The sequence below is a fragment of the Rutilus rutilus genome (assembly GCF_951802725.1).
Source record: "Rutilus rutilus genome assembly, chromosome: 19".
Lineage (NCBI taxonomy): Eukaryota > Metazoa > Chordata > Actinopteri > Cypriniformes > Leuciscidae > Rutilus > Rutilus rutilus.
The window spans coordinates 11,376,180-11,396,555 of NC_140232.1; the positions used below are offsets into that span (position 1 = coordinate 11,376,180).

General features: G+C 38.6%; 1 protein-coding gene across 1 annotated transcript in view; it reads left to right on the plus strand.

Annotated features, from left to right (window-relative positions):
- Positions 1-310: 310 nt before the first annotated feature.
- Positions 311-20,376, plus strand: part of adgra2 (adhesion G protein-coupled receptor A2) — an 83,010-nt gene continuing 62,944 nt past the window's right edge. Inside the window, exon 1 of the mRNA XM_084388441.1 lies at positions 311-1,094. Coding sequence (XP_084244567.1) covers positions 865-1,094 — 230 coding nt within the window. The 5' untranslated portion in view covers positions 311-864. The remainder of the gene's footprint in view (positions 1,095-20,376) is intronic.

Consider the following 20,376-nt stretch of genomic DNA (forward strand, 5'->3'; position numbering starts at 1 on the left):
TTTACAATCCAATTACTCTATGTAATTTAATTACACTTTTTTTTTTTAACATTCACTTGCCCATTCCCCAGTCTCTTGTAGTCGTAAATGTAAATACATAGTACATTTTAATACCATAATAATGATTTAGAGTAACATAATCTGGAGACTGTAATGTAATAACTAGATTTATGGGAGACATGAAATTAGCTGAGCTAGGACCGCGCGGCTCAGGGAGAGGAATGTGCGCACTGTGGCTGGAGCTGAATGTGAGTGTGACAGGATGGCAGAGGAAAAGCGCCAGAGTCCTGGAATTAGGATCTGCACCGTTATTCAAAGTCAGATTGCGATTTACACCACACGGACCCCGGAGCGCAGCGGAGCAGTCCGTCATGTTTGCTGATACGCGTCCGGAACTTTATGACAAATCAAATCGCATTTTTCTGTGAAATGCTGCTTGGAAAAAGTATGGACAACAGCTGCTTTGAGGACTCGTAATTGCGCTGCGCTCAAAAGCACAAGAGTAACAACTTCACTTTCCTTTAGAAAGGCGACAGAGTGACATTTCTGCGCGCCGCTCGTTTGCGCGTCACATTCGTAAAGTGCTACAAAATTATGCCGTTTCATTTGGGACATGGAGGAAAGAAAGTGCATGATGGAATTATGACATGATGGATATAATTTATTGCTTCAGTGACAGGAGTGCTGTCATTTTTTAACAGAAGTGAGTTTTGCAGTATACCGTGGTGATCTATCCATTCATACTTAGAAAGGAGTAACTTGTCTCTGTCAGCATTGATACTTTAAGTTATTATCACCCAGAAAAGATTGTGCCCTGATGTCATGGGCTGACCTGGGACCGCACAGTTGATAGTGTGGGGGACAATGTCGGGACCCTGCGTCCGCATCCCGTTTTGGGTTCGTGTGTTTCTCCTGCTGCTGCTTCACAGAGTCTCTGCCGGCTGTCCGGAGCTCCTCTCCAGCGGCTGCAGCTGCGCGGAGGACCGCGGTAAAGCTCACCCTGCGCCCGGAGCGCGGAGGAAAGTCAGCTGCGGTGGGAAGGAGCTGACCGAAACGCCAGAAGTCAGTCTGCTCCCCAACAGGACCGTCTCTCTGTGAGTATTTTGTTCATTTTCACTATTTAGCAACGCTTTATCAATGTTATGTAGTCTGCATATTTCATGAAAACACAATTCATTGACTCAAGTACAAAGTGTAAAGTAGCTACAATGCTCAAAATCAACTTCTCGATGTAATTATATATTAAGCTGATGGTTTGTGCAGTAAATTATACCTGAGTTTGTTGGAGGATGTGGGGTGTTGTTTGAGAATACCATTAAGCTTAATTCTCTGAAGCGCAAATTTCAAAGAAACATTTGAAGATGCAGAACTTCAGCAAATGAGACTGCATGAATGATTGATGGCACAGGGGTTGTCTTAAGATACAGAAACATGTATCATTGAACATGGCTTTTATTAGACAATGTATGTCTATAGCATCTCATAAAATCAGTAATTGTGACAGCAACAGTCTGGAAGATGTATTACAACAGTGCTAAAGACAAAGGTCGGACACTTCTTGGTGACTACTGTACAAGATCTTAATAGACAGCAGCTTTGAGCAGCTGTCAAAATTTAACTCGATAGGGGAGTCCAGGGGCAACTGCAACAATTTGTACATTTGTACATTTTTATTTTTATTTTTTCACAACTCACTCATTACTACAAATATATGTGCCATCTTTTGGTATAAGGAAAATGTACAGTAACATTAATAGACTTGCAATGAGAAAGACTCAGTTGTTTAGATTGTGGTTATCATTTATTGGAGAATTATTAGCCTCTGTTCAAGTAAATTAACATTAAAAATAGATATTAACTAACTATCTCAAACAAGAGATAGTTTTTAGTATTCAGTATTCAATCTTTGATGCAATCATTTTAAAGGTTACATTTTTTAATTTATTCATATTCATTCATAACTAGTTTTGTTAACAGTTGTCCAACTTCACAGCCATAAAACATTATTGTAAATACTGTACCGGGTACAGAGATTCTGTCATTATGCGCTGTTACAACTTTTGACTAACATTCTTTGACCAACAATCATTTTTGTTTTGGCTTGAATGTTTCACAAAGTGAAACCATCAAACTCTACTGTGTGTGACGCTACCAGCCCATTGTTTTGGCTCATATTTTCATTCAGATGTGAGATGTGGTGAGAATTATGAGCAGAGTGAAGCATTGAAAAGAGGAGTTTGTTGCAGAACTCAAAACTGATGTGTTGTCATTTTACACATGCCTTCCATCTGACAGCAAAGGAAACCAGTCCTCTGTCCTCAAAAAACACATATGCACACAGGTCCTCTAGTCTTCAGCTGACTTGGCCATGCTAAAGGAGAATAAAAAGTGCACTTTAATGGCCATCCGTCTCCTTCCTTTCCCTGTGCTGTAATATCCCAGTCTGTTCATAATGGACCATATTCATATTGTCTGCGCAGGAAGGACGTTAAACCTCCAAAGTGTGGCTGTAGCTAGTTATGACCTATTGTGATATTACCTGTTAATCTTGGTGACTATTCTAGTACTTCAGATACTTTCGGCGCCTGTACAAAATACTTGTCGGACAAAGTATGCACTTAATCCCTGTGTGAGACAAGGGAGATCATTTTAAAGCTATGTGTATTTGTTTTGGTGAGGAGAGTGCTATTTTTCGTCTGTTTCTTGACATGGACACCCGTGCAGCCGTCCAACATCTTTGGTAGTATCCGCCCTTAAAATTGGTGTGGAAAAGCAGGAATAAAACACTCGTCGTTTCAGAACCCTGCCTTCCCATGATGCCCTTCTGCTCCCCTTCCCAGCAGGAGCAGAATTCGCCTGCACATGGCTGTCGTAAAAACATAAACATTAAAAGCACTCGAAACGCCGCGAACAAGCCCAGGAGAGGAGTATGCAGCCCGAGGATTGGTCCCCTCGGAGGAGGAGGCCCGGGGTAGCCAGGACTCCATTTAAAGAGGCTAGTGGTTCTGCTTAATAACTGCTCACATCTGCTCAACACATTGCCTCTGCGAAACCGGAGGAAATGGACTTAAAAAAAAAAAAAAAAGATAGGAAGGGGGCAAAAGTAGGCTGGGTGGCAGACGACGGAGGCGGTCGGAGACAAGCTCTCATGAGCCTTTTGCACCTCTTAACATCGTTTATTTGTTTTCCGAGCATGTGGAAAGCGCACCGTGAGGCAGTTTTATGAGGCTTTGTGTGTTAGAAGTATTCACAGTCTCCTGCCCCCTGAAGGGAAAATGAGCAACGGTTAATCAAAATGCTGCACTCAGCACTAGTTTAGTTGGGTGTTTTTCAAGGTAGTTGATCCAACGGTTTCTCAGGATTGGCTTTTGTCTGGTTAGATGCGATGTTTGAAATTGTGTCTCTGCTGTTGTTTTCGCCGGACATGCTTTGTGATTGTTCAGACAGCAGATGCACTCTGGGAATCATCACCTGTCTCTTTCTTGCTCATCTCTTTCAGCCGCTCTCTAATTCGCCAGGAGAAAATGTGGAATGTCTGTATAAAAATAGTTCTTGTTGAGGTGAATGATACCAAAACCCCTTTAAGGCAAGTCAGTCCAGTCAGTGGCCATTTTGGCTCACACCTGCTTGAATGGGACCAAAATCTTCAAAGCTGCTTGTCAATATTTGCCAATCACCAAAAAAAAGGTTGATTGGCTCCTTTATTTGAAACGTGGGACTTCTATTCCTACGGTGTGCTGACATGAGCTGTGTTCCACTTTGTTTTTTTAATGCCCTTCTCTCGCTAGCTTCCCTCCGGTGCATTGACTCGGATGTACGTCATTGCTTACAGTAGTAGCAGGGGTGCCCACTACTGGCGGAACCCATGGGTTCAATTTGAATGTCCTAAATCCCTAATCACTTGGAATCTGCTATGAAGCTGATGTTTTTTTTTTTTTTTTTTTTTTTTTGAATTTGTTTGATTGACCTATTATATGGACTGTTGGAGACTGTTACACAAACAAGTAAAATATCCCCCAACACTGCACATTTTGGATCTCTTAAGGCACTCACACACTACAAGATAATCTGGCCCAATTCTCTCATTCCGACAATCCTAGGTAAAGTCCTGATTATCTTGATGGTTCTACAGATTATTCTATCAGATCTGTGATGTGTGTTAAGAGTGATTGAATCTGCTCAGAATAATGTTGTGGCTGCACCGATCTCAAATTGTAAATATCCAACATGTTGAATATTTACGATAACAAATCCTGTTGTGCGGGAGGAACCCCAATGACAAACCCACACGCACTCTGTAGTTTGTCACGTGGAATGAAACAATACCAAATTAGAAAGCGAGCTGACAGAAGAAGGAAGAATAACACCACTTTATCTAAACCATTTTCTTTTATTTCCGGAAATTTTCTTTAAAAAGCAGTCCAAACACTATTATTGCCATTTCTTCTTGCCCATCGTCCGCCATGTTTGTTTCTCGCTCTCCAATATAAACCGCCCTGTCCTGCGCAGGAAAATGCTGAAATCTTTGGACATACCATTTGAACACTCTATGAATACTTCCAGCATTTCCGCCACCAGTTTTGAAGTTATCGTTACGTGTCGCATTAAGAGTGATGCAAAAGACATTTAAGAAAATCATCTCTAAAAATCTGACTGGAATCACATTTCAAACCACCTCCATATGTGTGGTTTGAAAAAAAATCCAATTTCATGTGTTTTTTTGCTGTCCAGACTTTCAAAAATCCATCTAGATAAAATCTGGAAATGCAAAAAAAACAGATTTTTGCTGTCAGTCCAACGCTATCTCACGACCAATTCGAGTGATTAAAAGGTGGCTAATTCATACGACCTCACTCTTACGAATTTGTACGATTTGTCTAACCCACGTGATGGGTAGGATTAAGGGCGGGGTCAGGGGTAGGTCATTCGTATGAATTCATACGATTTGGGCAATTCGTAAAATATGTACGATTTAGCAAAAATGTTATAAATAAATTAGCCACCTCGTAGAATTCGTACGAATTGCCGTGAGATCAGGCTGGTCAGTGGCCATTCAGACGGGATATCTCGTTAATCAAAATTTTCCGGAATTTATTTTAGCAGTAGCGAAAAAATCTAAAGGCCGTCCATCATTTTGACAGATTGCACTGAGGGGGATCTTTTGTAACTTGTAACTGTAATTCCCATTTGGTGGCGAGTGCACTCCAGTGTGGCAGCACTGCAATCCATTTTATAATAATAATGTTATAATACTTATACTTACATACTTAAGAGTCTAATCCTGTTTGCTTTGTTTTAAATGGTGGCTGTCATAAAAACTTGACAGATTCATTCAAACATACATTAAATATTAAAGAACAGTAAAAAAAAAAAAAAAAAAAAAAAAAAAAAAAAAAAGATTATGTAATATGTGACCCTGGACCACAAAACCAAAACCAGTCACATGGGTCAATTTTTTGAAATTGAGATGTATACATCATCTGAAAGTTGAATAAATAAGCTGTCCATTGATGTATGGTTTGTTAGGATAGGACAATATTTGGCCGAGATACAACTATTTGAAAATCTGGAATCTGAGGGTGCAACAAAATCTAAACATTGAGAAAATCGCCTTTAAATTTGTCCATTTATGTGTGCGAGTGTGCTGCATTTACTCACAAAAATCAAAGTTTTATATATTTATGGTAGGAAATTTACAAAATATCTTCATGGAACATGATCTTTACTTAATATCCTAATGATTTTTGGCATAAAAGAAAAATCAATAATGTTGACCCATACAATGCATTGTTGGCTATTGCCACAAATATACCCGTGCTACTTGTGACTGGTTTTGTGATCCAGGGTCACATACAGTATGGTACATATATTTACCAAAATGCTCCTCTTATTAGTTAGTTAGTTTGTTATTTTTCTTGCTGACTATCAAGTTTATGGTCAATGAATGGCTTTTCTGAGGTATAATGTTACGTGACATTGTTTGCAACACTGAAGCCTTTTTTCCCTTGGTCGAACATTATTAAAGTTAGAGCTTATTTAGAGTAATCAGCCGAATGGCTTAGTGCAGGTGCTAATGGATCCAAGGATGTATCTCGTAAATTACCCCACTAATAATGCCCAGAATGGTACCAAACTTATACAGTAGTGCAAATAGGTTCTGTACTCATAAAACGAGGCGCTGGAAAGTTTGTAAGTACATCAGGAGTTTATTTAAATAACACTTGCCTGACGGCTCATGCTACTGCTAACCCGGACGTAAATAAATAAGCTCTAACTTTAATAATGTTCAACCAAGGGAAAAAAGGCTTCTGGGGGGGTGTTTGGCTCGAGGTCATGGTGCAAAGGACCCTAGGTTGATTTTACTCTGAACCATCCCTTTAAGTTTCTGCCACGTCCAGTAATTTTGTCGCTTTAAAATGCCACTTGCATAGCATACTAGTTTAGTCTGTCACTTAATCATGTAATCACAGTAGTCCTTACACTGTTTCATCAGGCATTACAAACAGCACATCCTTTGGTCAAACACTTTAAAAAAATAAAGCGTCCAAAAGGGGTTTTGAAGCCATATAAAATAACCATCTTGGGTTCCCCAAATAAGCTTTCAGTGACCAGTTCTTAACAGAACAATTATGTTCTTTGTGTGAAGAACATTTTAACAATCTGAAGAACCTTTTTTTCCACTATAAAGAACCTTTTGTGCAATGGAAAATTTCCGTGGATGTTAAAGGTTCATCAATGCCAATAAAGAACCTTCATATTTGAGAGTGAAGACAGGCTTGATTAAACGGATGGACTGAATTGTTCATGACTCTGCCAAATCCAAATCTATCTCATTCATTTTCCTATGAGTAGTCAGTATCTTCCCCCTTATACAGTCTCTGTCGGTGTGTCAGGCAGAGAAAGGGGAATTATGGGTAGTGCGGTACATTTTTTTTGGTGGTTTTAGAAGTCTCACAGCAGACTATCCATTGATACTGTATCTGAATAGTGGGTACTGTATGTTAGTTCATTTTCATTTCAGTTTCAGAGTAATGTGACTGAGAAAATCAGTTTAACAATCGGTTTTAGCTCTAACCGTAAATAAGTGATTGTTGTATCTTTCCAACTCTAAACAGACAAGCCTCAAGAGGTCAGAATGTGATTTCTGGGGTCAGTCATTTTGGTAAAGGTTATCTGTTGGACCAGCTGCAGGCCTGCAACACAACATCTGGCATTCCTCAGCTGATTAGGTTAGATAAGCAGATGGCATCCCTTAATCTGATTGGTGGAGAGGGAAACTGTGGAGGAGTGACCTCAGTAATTACCCAAAATCGTATTCTCCATCCTTATTGTTCATCCATAGACCATAACCTAAATTAATAAGGGAGTAGTGGTAGTAGAGATTGCACATTAAAGCAAAAATAAATTTTTTTCCAATTAATTTTTCTTTTTTTTATATTACTCCCGCCCGAGCCCCACATCTCAATGTGTCGGAGAACGCGTGCTAACCTCTCAGCCACTTCTCCGACTGCTTCTTCTGTTTCCTTACTCCCCACATTTCGCCTCTGCCCTTCTTTCAAATATATTTAAAACTGTAAATCACCCAAAGCACTCGGTTAGGAGCAGGAGAGATGCGGTTTGTTCAGTGAGAGCCTTTCATTGGCTGCTTCTCGTTGTTTGTCAAGCAGCTCGGCAGAGGATTTGTGGCTACACCTCCATATTAGAGTTTAACTGCTTTGACCTCTGTGGGTAACTGATCACTTTTTGTGCGTGCGTGTGCGTGCTGTTTGATGCCGTTCCACACGTCAGCCTTCTCCAGGTTTCCATTACATCCTAAATTACTCATAAATCCTCTCCACATTAGTGTATGCCGTTGGCATATACAAGTCATTTGGTGCTACTTTGTGGTATAAAGCCCAATATATTTACCATAAACGGCCATTTTTCCACTTTCTCCCCCTCTCCGATCAAACGCACCCTCTTTCCTCTTGCTCCACCCCTCTATCATGAGTTCATCCATACACAGTGAGTCTGAACCTAAATATTTAGCTGTCCTGGTAGGAAACTGCCATGCCTAAACTCTTTCCAGATGTGGGGGAGAGCAGTGCGCTGTTTAGAGCTAATTATGTGCGGCTGCACAGTGACTGAGTTGATAGAGGGGGAGGGAGACCAAGAGAGAGAGAAAGAAGGGAGAGAGAGGAGGTAAAGAAGTGGAAAGTGTGAAATAGAGGTAGAGATCAAGGAGAGGACAGAAGATGAGAGAATGAGATGATGTGGAGGGGGTGAAGGAGAGTCATTTTAGTTGAATGTTTGTTTATCTGTTGAGCGAGAATGAAATGGGGAAACAGTGAGAGAGTGTAATGAGAGTCGAGTCTGGGTTTTGCTTTATGAGAGTGTTTGTTGAGTGTATGTATACACAGTATATATGTACTGTATGTATGTATATATACTGTATACACCATATATACAATATATATATATATATATATATATATATATATATATATATATATATATATATATATATATACATCAGCTAGGTTTCTTTTAATTTATTTTAAACAGACAGTAGTGCAAATTTTTGTAGGGCTGATAAAAAAAACGAAAGGTATTTGGTCACAATCAGCTACAAAACTGAAAAGCATCTCTTGTGTTAAAAAAGTATGCAGTAAATAGAATAATGAAAAATAAACTTGTGCAGAGATTTATTTTCTTTGCACGTGAGAGTTCATTAACATGCGGTGACGGTGGCGAATGCACAAAGTTCAATATTACGCTTTTTCAAGAAATCACGGAAAGATGAGTGAGGAGGAGAAAAAGTGCCATCTAGATCTGAGCCCACTTCACCTTTCCACAGGGAGACAGTGAGTGAAGCGGCACCTGAGGATTCCCTTTTCCAGGGCACGCATATTTCATCACTGGACTGTAGTAAGACTTCCATGACACAAATCAGCACAATGTCAAATGATTTTATCTCATTATAACAGCGAAAACAATTTAAAATACTAAAATAATATGGTCACACAGATGAGACATTATTTGAAACTGTAAAGAGTCTGTTTTTATTTGTGTACACCATAGACTGTAAAAAAATATGGACGACACCCCTTCGCTCTCTTCCATTGGAGAGAAGTGAAGCCGCCAGTGTCCCGATATGGCGCTGACATCTTGGGGCTTGAGTCTGTGCAGTAGCGATTTCGGGACCAGACCTACGCAGTAATGAGCAGGAAGTAAAGCCGCAAAATCAAGGCCCCGCCCTCACTCTCGGTGTGAAATAATTAATTATAGAAATTTAGATATTAAATTTAAAGCTCCAATCTCCTCAGTCCTCCGAAGATCCCGAAAAAAAGTCTGTTGGTGCTTCAGTGACTGCTTCGCTCAGAGAACCTGTCAATCACAGCTGTCAATCATGACGTCACACCACCGTTTTTATAACATCAAATAACTAACTAAAAACAAACTTATTTTAAAAACAAACACTTGAATTTACATCAGCGTGATAAAAACTACAGTAAATGACAGAAACCACCTTCGGAAAAAAGATATTTGAAGTGTAATTAAATTTAGTTGGTCTCAAGTCCCGTTGAATAACACGGGGAGGCGGGGCTTATGACCTACACTAGGACCAGTCACCGGGGGGGCGATCGAGACGTTTTGGCTTCACTTCTCAGGGCTTGTGCGGCACGCTTGGTGTACACTCACAATAAAAACAAAACAAACAGGAAGCTGCTTTCTGCCATCTCAGATTCCTTTCCGTGAAGTTAGTGGAGCACATCACAAAAATGATTCGAAATTCAGCATATAGGCTACTAGCAAGTTTTTGCATGCCATCTGAACTCTTAATTTGGGTTGGTTGCGTAGATCGTCTCTTCTTCTTCTGCTCTTTTTTCCCCTGTTGTGGCGGTTTGCAAACAGCGTTCTGGATTGGTGAATTGTGTGTGTTTGTGCATGTGTTCTTGATGTAACGTCCCCAGACATCACTTTTGGCAAGTTAGTAATTGTCTGATTGGCTGACTTCTGCCGGATGTCCGGGACTCTAGGGTGTCGCTGTCTTTAACGGTCCACCGGGAAACAATGAGCGCATCACATTGTGTTCACTTGAGCATTTAGTTGCTCATGTGAAGTGCTCATTGTTTCCTTCACAAACATTTTGAAATCCACCATTTAGTTGCTCATGTTAAACAGGTTGGAAACGTTAAAAAACACTTAGTTGAATGTAAAAGTGATATAAATTGCATGTTTGCATGATATGGAAAAAATATAATTTTTCAAACTTTGCTTAACCTTTCCAACATATGAAAGGATACCAGAGTGATCTCATTTTATTAGATGCATGTCCTCTCACTTCTATAATGGAAGATCAGGGTCTGGTTGCACCAGCTGTGCGCAAGTTACAACTTAGCCTAGTTTTGATGTAAATGAGCATTAAGTTACTTAACTTAGGCACTACTAAATATTTTTTCGTTGCACCATTAAACTTAGTTGAAGCTTGACTCCATGTACAAACTAAATATTTACGGAAGTCTCCGATCAGGAGTAACGGTCGGAATAAAATAGCAGACATCAATTAGCTCTTCTTTCACCTGACAGACTTCAATTCTTTAGACATATGATAATGCTGACATGTATACTCGCCTACATTTTAAGAGAGAGAACATTATGTGAATTATTACTTTGTCAGCGGCTCATCATCACGAACCCGTCCTAACAGCACGCTGCTGTGTGCATCTGTCCCAACAGTCAACATCCCAACAGTGTTGTCAAATAAAATCAGTCATAATCAATTAATGTCATTTCTTATGTTTTTTTTTTGTATCAGTACTTATTTATTCATCCCTATTAATTTAATTTCAAATATACAGTTTCTGAATGTTATTTATATATAAAAAATGTATTATGTTACATATATATATATAAAAAAGGATTGTTATTCATAATTAAGTATCGTATTTAATGGAAACGTATTTTTACTGTAAAAAGAAGTTAGAATGAAGGATAAACTGAATTTCACGCACTTCAACACAACTTCTGCTCACATATTTGAAGGCTGCTATATTGGATCATTGAGGGTAAACGTCATATTATGCAACTACACATTTCTTAACAGAGCTGACGACCTACTTGCTCTGCCTTACGAACAAATGGTGCAATGGCATAAAGTACAGAGTTAGTTACAAAATAGCTATACTAAGTCTCTAGTGTGGACTTTACTTTCCCATTTAAGAAATAACTTCTGAACGGCTGGTGCAACCCTGCAGGTGATGGATCAAGCGATTTTTCAATACCTCGCTGAAAAGGTAATATATGCAGTATGAAGCTGACATCGCAGCCATTCATTATAGTATTTGAATCACCGTAATTACTCGTGGGCACTAAAATTTGGAGGCATGCTCCAAACAGACATGATTGTTGAAGTACACACCAGTTTTAGAAGAATTAAAATTCTGGATTTTTTTTTACAGCCATCCTAGATCAGAACATGATTCTTGAGTGTTTTAGCTTTCAAATGATGCATAGTTTATGATAGTCAGTTGAATATTTGTAATAAAACAAAGGTTAAAAAAAAAGTATAGACGCCCCCACGGCCCACCCAAGGGCCGATGCTAGTTAACAGGTTAATCTTGTGTTTTAATGCAGATTGTGTCATTATTTGCTTTAAATTTCATGTCGATATTGAATTAATGACATAGTTGCACGCGGATATGTTAAAAATACTTTTTTTGATCAAAGAACAGCCTTATAAAACCACGATAGACTTTGCTATTGCTAATCGTGGTATTAAGAGGAAGGGCATCCTAATTCTAAAGTGCATTTAATTGGACCAAATTAAGCACACGCCCCTGCGAGCAAGATTAGTCATGGATATTTTTGGTCTGTTTTCCCAGAAGAAAAGGTCTTCAAATTTGAAACGTTTATCTACTTAAGGATCATTGCAGTACACTAGCGTGTAGGAGACCTCAATGCTAATGCTTTTGGTTTCTTTTCAAATTTATAGTAATATAATAAGTGTTTATTCCACAGATCATTGTTGGTTCAACGATAAAGGACATCTTTTTTCAGCAACAATGGGCGTAAGTGTTATTGACACAGTGGTATTTTGCTGGCGGTCCTGTGTGCCCATTTCTTTAAATTTAGCTGACGCTAATCTCCCCCACACAGCCAAAGAGTACACATTGTGTTGATCTCCATCTTTAAGCATAAAACTGTGATAATGTTTTGACAGTTACGCACCATATAGAGATTTCTTGACTCAGTGTTGATCCACTGACTCAACAGTCGTAAAATCAATGTTTGTTCAACGTTGTATCAGCATTATCCTGCTCCAGATTGTGCGTGTTTGTGTGTTTTCAATGGCTGTAAGAATGTGGGTGTGAGCTGAACTGGCTGTTGTACATGTGTGTGAGTGTTTATAAAGCTGTTTTGAGATACCAACGATTCCAACTTCATTGGTGACCTTGAACCGAAGCCCCCCTCAGACAGCTGCAGCGAGTTTGTGTGCATCTGTCCGTCTGTGTCCGACTAGGTCTATTTTTCCAGAACTGACATGATGAACTTTGGAAAACTGGAGCTTTATTGTGTTGTGCGATCATAACTCAGCATCTGTATGGATATATGCGCGTGGTTCTCCTTGAGGTCAGAGTGTGACGAGAGGGGAGTGTGTTTTGAGAAACCTTCCTGACAGACATCCGGGGAATTGTGTGGAGGGGCGTCCTCGGAACGCCGGCATTCCAGGAGGGTTTATTTTTGTGGGAAAAGGCGACAAGAGTAGAGGAGGGGAAGGGAGGGGAAAAGTGCACGTGTTTCTGAGAAGGGGCGGCGGTCCGCAATAAATCAAAAAAGCAAACAAAGACCCAGACACTGGATACCGTGAGCCTAACCCATCACACCTGCCCCTGCCACACACGCTTTGACCTCTGACCTCCATCCCCAACATCTATGTAACATTCAGCGCTCTTTCTGAGGAAAAACTTTCTCTGTGGAATCGTTAAGCAGTTATGTGTGCTGTGTTTATTTGTGTGACTGCTTCGGATGGGAATTTGTGGACGAAAAATCCCCCAGCAGTGTCTTGTTCGAGAGAGAGAGAGAGAGAGAGAGAGATGCTCCTCCCGGCGCACAGCGGGAATCTCTGTTTGGATAGTTTTTCCTTTCACTCTACTTGTCTTAACTGACTCCAAGTATTGTTGAACTAACTCTCTTTCTGTATCTCTCTCTTCCTCCTTCCCTGTCGACAGACTCTCATTCTGATCTCATTTCTTTCTTTAGTCCTCCGTGTACAGTATATCTCTGTCTTCAGCTGTCCCCCTCTCGTTCACCATAGTGCCTCTGGTGGCTTGTATCTCACGGATGTGTCTTATTCGTGCAATGTCCTTTTTTTTGCAGGTTACATTGTTATTCCAGTAGAAAGTATTATTATGTTTCTAGAATGTTATATGTTTGGCAACAGTTGTTGAAGTGTGTAGCTTTTCATTTCTTAAACAACCATGTAGGAAGAAACATCATGGACCTTTTTCCATGTTGACAATGTCAAGATTCATCAGGCTTAAACTGTGAAAGAGTGGTTGGGATGAAGCATGAAGAATCATTTTCACCTCTGAGTCCAGACCTTAAATTCGTTGAAAGTCTTTGGGATGTACTGGAGGAGACTTTACAGAGTGCTGGACTCTTGCATTGTCAATCTTTACAAAAAAAAAAGAATGCACCTCTTGCATGTCATATATTTAACAGTTTAGAATATTGTTCCAAAACCTTACAAAAACCTGAAAAACGTACACAAAACTTACAATGAGTCAATATTAAGGACTTATTCAGAATATTGATCCAAATAATTCGTAATTCCTTCTGAAGGACTTGGTAATACTTAATCTTCACACTAGAATTAATTATACATTATGCATTATTCATGTTACCGTAATTATCAACCCATAGTAGTTCTAAATAGTCCTCTGGAGGTATGAAAAAAAAACAGTAGTTATTGATTAGCTAATAGTGAACTACCGCATTTGACACTATAACTGTTATAAGCACTATTACTTACTAATTCGTTAATCAGAGTTTCTTGTTAGTTAAGACTAGAATGTTGTTATTCATTTGTTCCTGTGTAGTTATTTATTAATGACATAACTGTATTCTAATAATACATTTATAGTTTACTTTTAATATTTGTCAACACTTCTTTTCATCATGACCAAAGATTATTAAAACATAACTTAGTACAAATTTTTAATTTGTTGTGATAACACTTTTAAAAAGTGCACTTTAAGAAACATAATGAAAATGTACTCTTTAAGTACAATTAAGTTTATTTCATTAATATTATATTATAAAAGTTGGCATGAAACAGATGTTGTGATGGTCTTTTCTTCCCTATTGTGACGTACTATATCAGAGTGAAATGGCTTATCGAACAAGAAATAATGTATATTGTCCCTTTCACCGGTGAACATGTCATCAGAGAAGTTATTTTAATCAAAGAATATGAGGGCACATGAATTTTAAAAAATGATGTGCACAGATAAATGATATAATAAATTCTGCAAAATTCCATTTTCAGTCGATTTTGACTTGGTGACTAATCCTTTGTTATCAAAAAATATTCTGGATTATTAACACAACGTTAACTAGGCAATCCATATGTCTGTCCTCAATGAATGCGAAACTACTGTGTGGAGTCACACAATCAGAAAATATATATTTTTTTTATGTGCAGTTATGAGGACTTTCACTTTGGACTAATGAGACTTCATTGTGATCGGGCCGGAAACAGAAAACAAGTGTCATCAAAATGTCCTGACGCTCTTTTGGCTGTTTGCATAGAGTTTACGTTGTATTTAACAAAACATATTTCTTCAGACTTTTTCCTCTTACATTGCTTGTTCACTCTAAATAAAAACGACACACAACAGAGCAACAATTGTTTGTTGTCCTCCACTTGACCAGTGGCCTGTACATAATCATAAGCAAAAGTCCTGGTCCTTTTACATGTTTACAATGAGCTCTTCCAGCATCCAAACCAACCTCGTCTTGTTATCTGGGTCAAACCATGAACACACACTAACACACAGACCAGTTCCCAGGAGAACAGCTCTTTTTCTTCTGCAATATGACTGTGATGGTGGCCTTGCGTGGTTAACATTGTTTAGAAACGTTTGCGCATTCCAAAGACAGCAATTAACATTCACTAAACTACCGTAGTAGCATTTCAGAAAGTCTGTCATTCAACCGATCCACGCACGTTGCTCTATTTACAAAAGCACGCTGTCTTTTTATGGTGACTTGTTGTTATATTTTCTATTCTGCGGTTGCTTGTATAGACTGTATTTATGCACGTATGTATTTTTTGTTATAGTGAGTGTGTGTCTGTGTGTATGAGAAGGGCGTTCATGGCCACAGTTCCCCAAAATAGTGCATCATCTCCTTCTCCATAATTAGAGAGCGTTTATAAAACCCAGATTTTAATTTTAGGCTATGGAAAAGCCCAACATATGCACACAAACAGACACACACACATGCACCCGCTTTCTCTCTCTCTCTCTCTCTCTCTCTCTCTCTCTCTCTCTCTAACACTCTCACACACACACACACACACACACACACACACACACACACACACACACACACACACACACACACACACACACACACACACACACACACACACGTGTCCAAAACACAGTCTGTAATTTTGAAATAAGCTGCAGCTTGAGGACTGCCTGGCTTTCTGGCCTTCAAGGTCACTTTTTATCACACAAACAGATATTTAATGTCTTAGTTCTGTCTGCGATTCCCAGCAGCATTGAAAGTGAAGATCGTTCTCCTTGTTTTACAGTATGCTTATTATTCATTTAACAATATATTTTATGGATCTTCATTTAAAAATAGCTTATTATGCTTGATACAGTAAAATGGAAGCTTGGTGAAATCTTTGTCTGTGGGGAACCACGCACACACACACAATGTGTGTGTGTGTGTGTGTGTATGTGTGTATGTATGTGTGTGTGTGTGTGTGTGTGTGTGTGTGTGTATGTATATGTGTATATAAACAGTCAGTTTTATATATATAATATATATATATATAAACAGTCAGTTTTATTATGAAATTCAAACTATAAATATCATTATATCGCTCTTTAATATGGTGTGACAGATCACTGTAGCATCTCAGTTCAAACAAAGTGCAAAGTTATAGCACGAAATAAACACAAATGAACATCAGAAGGTATGTAAGATACAGTACAACTCACCGAAATACGTATCACTTCACATGTAATCACTTTATCAAAGTTCCAGCTGCTGAAAGAAGTCAATAAAACAGCTTGTAAACAATGCCATGTTACATTTATCCCAGAAATGCAATTCAAATCTTAATCAGCTAGAAAAGTCTAGAGAAGCATTTAGCTAATACAGTTATCAACTATGTTGCATATTCACTGTATTTTTACTTAACCTGTTCTTCAGTAATTAATGAATAATATATATATTTTTTGTTGAAATCTGTAATTTTTAAATGACAGCCACCATTTAAATATTTATATTAAAAAAAAGAGTAGGAACATAAGTCATTAAAAATGTATTATTATAACATTATTATTATTATATACAAACTTTGTGTAATTTTAATGTAAGTAGCCAACAAATTGGTTACTTTGACCTTTAATATTAGTAATGTACAGTTTCAACTGGGGTTCCCTGTATAGTTTACAGCATTAGTTGAGAAACATTTTTTTCCTTGAGGAAATTTTCCATGTACTGTACCTGATAGATGGCACAGCAACTGAGTCAAGAGGCCTTTCTGTGTGGAGTTTGCATGTTCTGCCTGTGTCATGGGTTTCCTCCAGGTGTTCTGGTTTCGACCACAGTCCAAAAACCATGCAGTATAGGTGAATTGGGGATGCTAAATTGTCCGTGTGTGTGTGAGTCCTAAGCCATGTAATGGGGAGGGTTGGGAAAACACCTGGTGACCTACCCCTGAAAAATCTTCGCCAAATTCATGGGCAGTCTCTTGTGTATGGCAAGAGATGACCCATATATTCACCAATCGCCTGATACGACTAAAATGATTAATGAATGACTGTTTTACCCGATAAGCCCCAATTAATCAATACTGAATTGAATCACAAGCTTGTGAATCAAAATCGAATTGAATCATGAAATTTGTCAATGCTCCTCCCTAATATATACTGTATAAAATACATACCGGTATATATGTATGTGTATGTATATACATAACTTGTAACAAAGCATAAATCGCTTTCACACTACAGGATACAAATGTACATAGATTTTATGATTAATTGGTATTTACAGTTAATTTCTAGTGGTGTAAAGTTGTACTGAAGGAAAAGCTATTATATTTTAAGCTATTTTTTTATGTTGAATGATTTATATTCATGGCTGGATCTACAGCATCTGATGTGGTATCTGCATAGATATCAGGACAGTAACATGCTTTCTGTGTCCATATCTGTAATCGTCTTATGATTCTGGATAACTCGATCAACAAACAGTTGCTGTACAATTACATGCATCCACTTCACCGCTGACAGACTTAGAGATGGATGGGGTGGACTTGGCAAAATCTGTGTCTTTCTCTGTCTTTGTCTATTTCTCTCTCTCTTCCTGCAGGCTTACTGCACAAAGACATGCATTCACATCTCAAGATGCATTTAAGCACTAAGTGCTCATTGTGCTCAAGGCTTTCGGACAAACCGTGTGTGTGTGTGTGTGTGTGTGTGTGCGTGCGTGTGACGGTTATTATCATATATAAAACTAAAATGAAAACCTTTTTTATGTGTATTTATTTGTGCGTAATTATTGGGTTCAGCAATTTGTGTGGATGACACTCATAGCGAGGTAGATTTGTAATCTTTACTCGCCTCTCTCACTCTAAAACACAGACTTGGTTACATAAGTACATAAGTAAGATTGTCGAAGATGCAGATTCTGGTATAATGTTCATATAGTAAATTTTTCTGCTTAAAAACCTTGCTGAACCTTCATGGTTTTGAGAATCATCAAGTAGCCGATGAGATTATAAGTGGTTTTAATTGTCTCTATTGAAGCCTGAAGCTTCATTCTTTTTTGTGATATTTATAACTCTGGCAATGTTATGTTGATCCCTCAGTCGATTGCAATGACGTTATCTCCCACTTTGATTTTGGTTGTTTGTTGTGTATTGCTGACACAAATTGAGATGCTTTTGCTGTAAAATCCCTGCCGCATAATTAATGATACATATGGAGAGTTTGTCAAGATTAAATATGAATTACAATAGTAATAGCTTGCAATGAACAACAAAAATCACAGGGTCAGCTTTATAGCTTTAACTGTAATAAAAGTAAGACTAAAACTAAACTGCAATTAAAAGTAGGCTACACTGAAAATAGTGTTAAAATAAAAAAATAATTTGAAAATGTAGAAATGTTCTACATACTTCACAACTGTAAAAAAAAAATGTAAATTTTTTTACAGAAAATACTGTAAAAATGCTAAAGTAAAAATTGGTTAACTCTATGTTAGTGTTTCTCAACGGCAACGGGAAGCAATATTTTTGAAAGGGGGGCATTTGTTTAAAGGGATAGTTCACCCAAAAATGGAAATAACCCCATGATTTACTCACCCTCAAGCCATCCTAGGTGTAAATGACATTCTTCTTTCAGACGAATACAACCGGAGTTATATTAATAAATGTCCTGGCTAATCCAAGCTTTATAATGGGAGTGAATGGGAGCCCAAAATTTGAAGCCCCAAAAAGTGCATCCATCCATGATAAAATCCTCACGGCTCCGGGTGTTAATAATGGCCTTCTGAAGTGAAGCGATGCGTTTGTGTAAGAAAAATATCCATATTTAAAACTTTATCAACTAAAATAACTCAGCTTTTGAGGACCTTCAGGACATTTTTTAATATAACTCCGATTGTGTAAATGTAAAAAAAACCCCACAATACTACTCACTCATTTTAGTTGCATTCTCTGGGCCTTTCTTTCGGCAAATTCTTCCACGGTGTCCTTGGTGTTTAATTCACAGCTTCGGGCATTCTCAATGGAAACAATTGCCAGTCCCGATAGTCTGTTCTGCGATATGGTGCTCCGCAAATAATTTTTTATTAGCTTCAGTTTTGAAAATGAGCACTCCGCTGAAGCAACAGTAACAGGGATGGTAAGAAAGAGAACTAAAACTGTGCAGATGTCGCTGAAGCTAGATGCAATAGAGTTGTTCTCAACAATCAAAAAACTGGCCAGATCCTGAACTTTTGTCATCCCAGAGATTTGTCTTTTTAAGGCTGCACGGAATGCGATTAATTGTTGTGGAAGGGCCGGAGACAAGTCTCTGTTGTATCTCTCTACTAACCTCTGTGCCCTTTCGAATATAGCGTTCTTCTCCTCAGTTGGAAGTATGAGTGGCTGGACCACTTTGAACAAATCGGCAACTGATCGCAAAGCTGAAAATCGCAGGAAAATGATGTCTAGGCAAGCGTTAAAAACATTTACCCTGAAGTTACTTTCAGCATCAGCCAAACACTCATCCTGACAGAATTCATCTAAATGGCGCTTTGCCCTTCTAATTCTTTCATTTTCAAAGTTTTTTTTCACTTCCCACTTCTCAGCCATGAATTGTGAGGTTGCTTTTGCCTCCTCTAAATTTTCCCTGAACCTTGTCAACTCCACGATGTAACAAAGTAATTCTGTTGCTTTATAAAGGTCAGCATCCTTCGCCTGTAGCATTTTTGAAATGACATCGATCTGTTCCAAGACTTCACTTTGAAGGACTATAATAAAAACAGTCACATCTTTCCATCAGCCTTATCAAAGCCATGGCCTCGTTGCGCTCGTCTGCCTTTTTACTGGTAAGTGAAATTTTGGCCAGGGCCTTCAACACGTCAACATATCTGTAGATTGCAGTCACGGGATCATTTCGCGATGCCCAACTAGTAGCGCACAGTGTGTTTTTCAGTCATCTCAACCAATACATTCCACCTCTTTATACTGTGCGCAAAAAACACGTACATTTTTTCCATGGTTTTGTAAAACTTTTTCAGCTCTGTTATTGACTTAGGTGAATCATTGAGGACCAGGTTTAAAGCGCAGTGTACATATGTGGCATTTGGATGTCTCTCCTATATCCTTGCCTGAACTCCAGTGTATATGCCACTCATGTTCGCAGCTCCGTGAAATCCTTGGCTACGGCATTTTGAAATATCGAGACCTTTTTCCTCAACTGAACGTATAATTTTATTAGCTATTGTGCCAGCGAACGAGTCAGGTATTTGCAGAAATCCCAGAAAAGACTAATTTCTTTCTGGACAGACTCAGAGAGTATAACTATCAGTTCATTTTGGATTTCTGGGCTGAGACACTTAACAGAACTAGCAGGGTGACTGAGGAGCTCCTTCAAATAT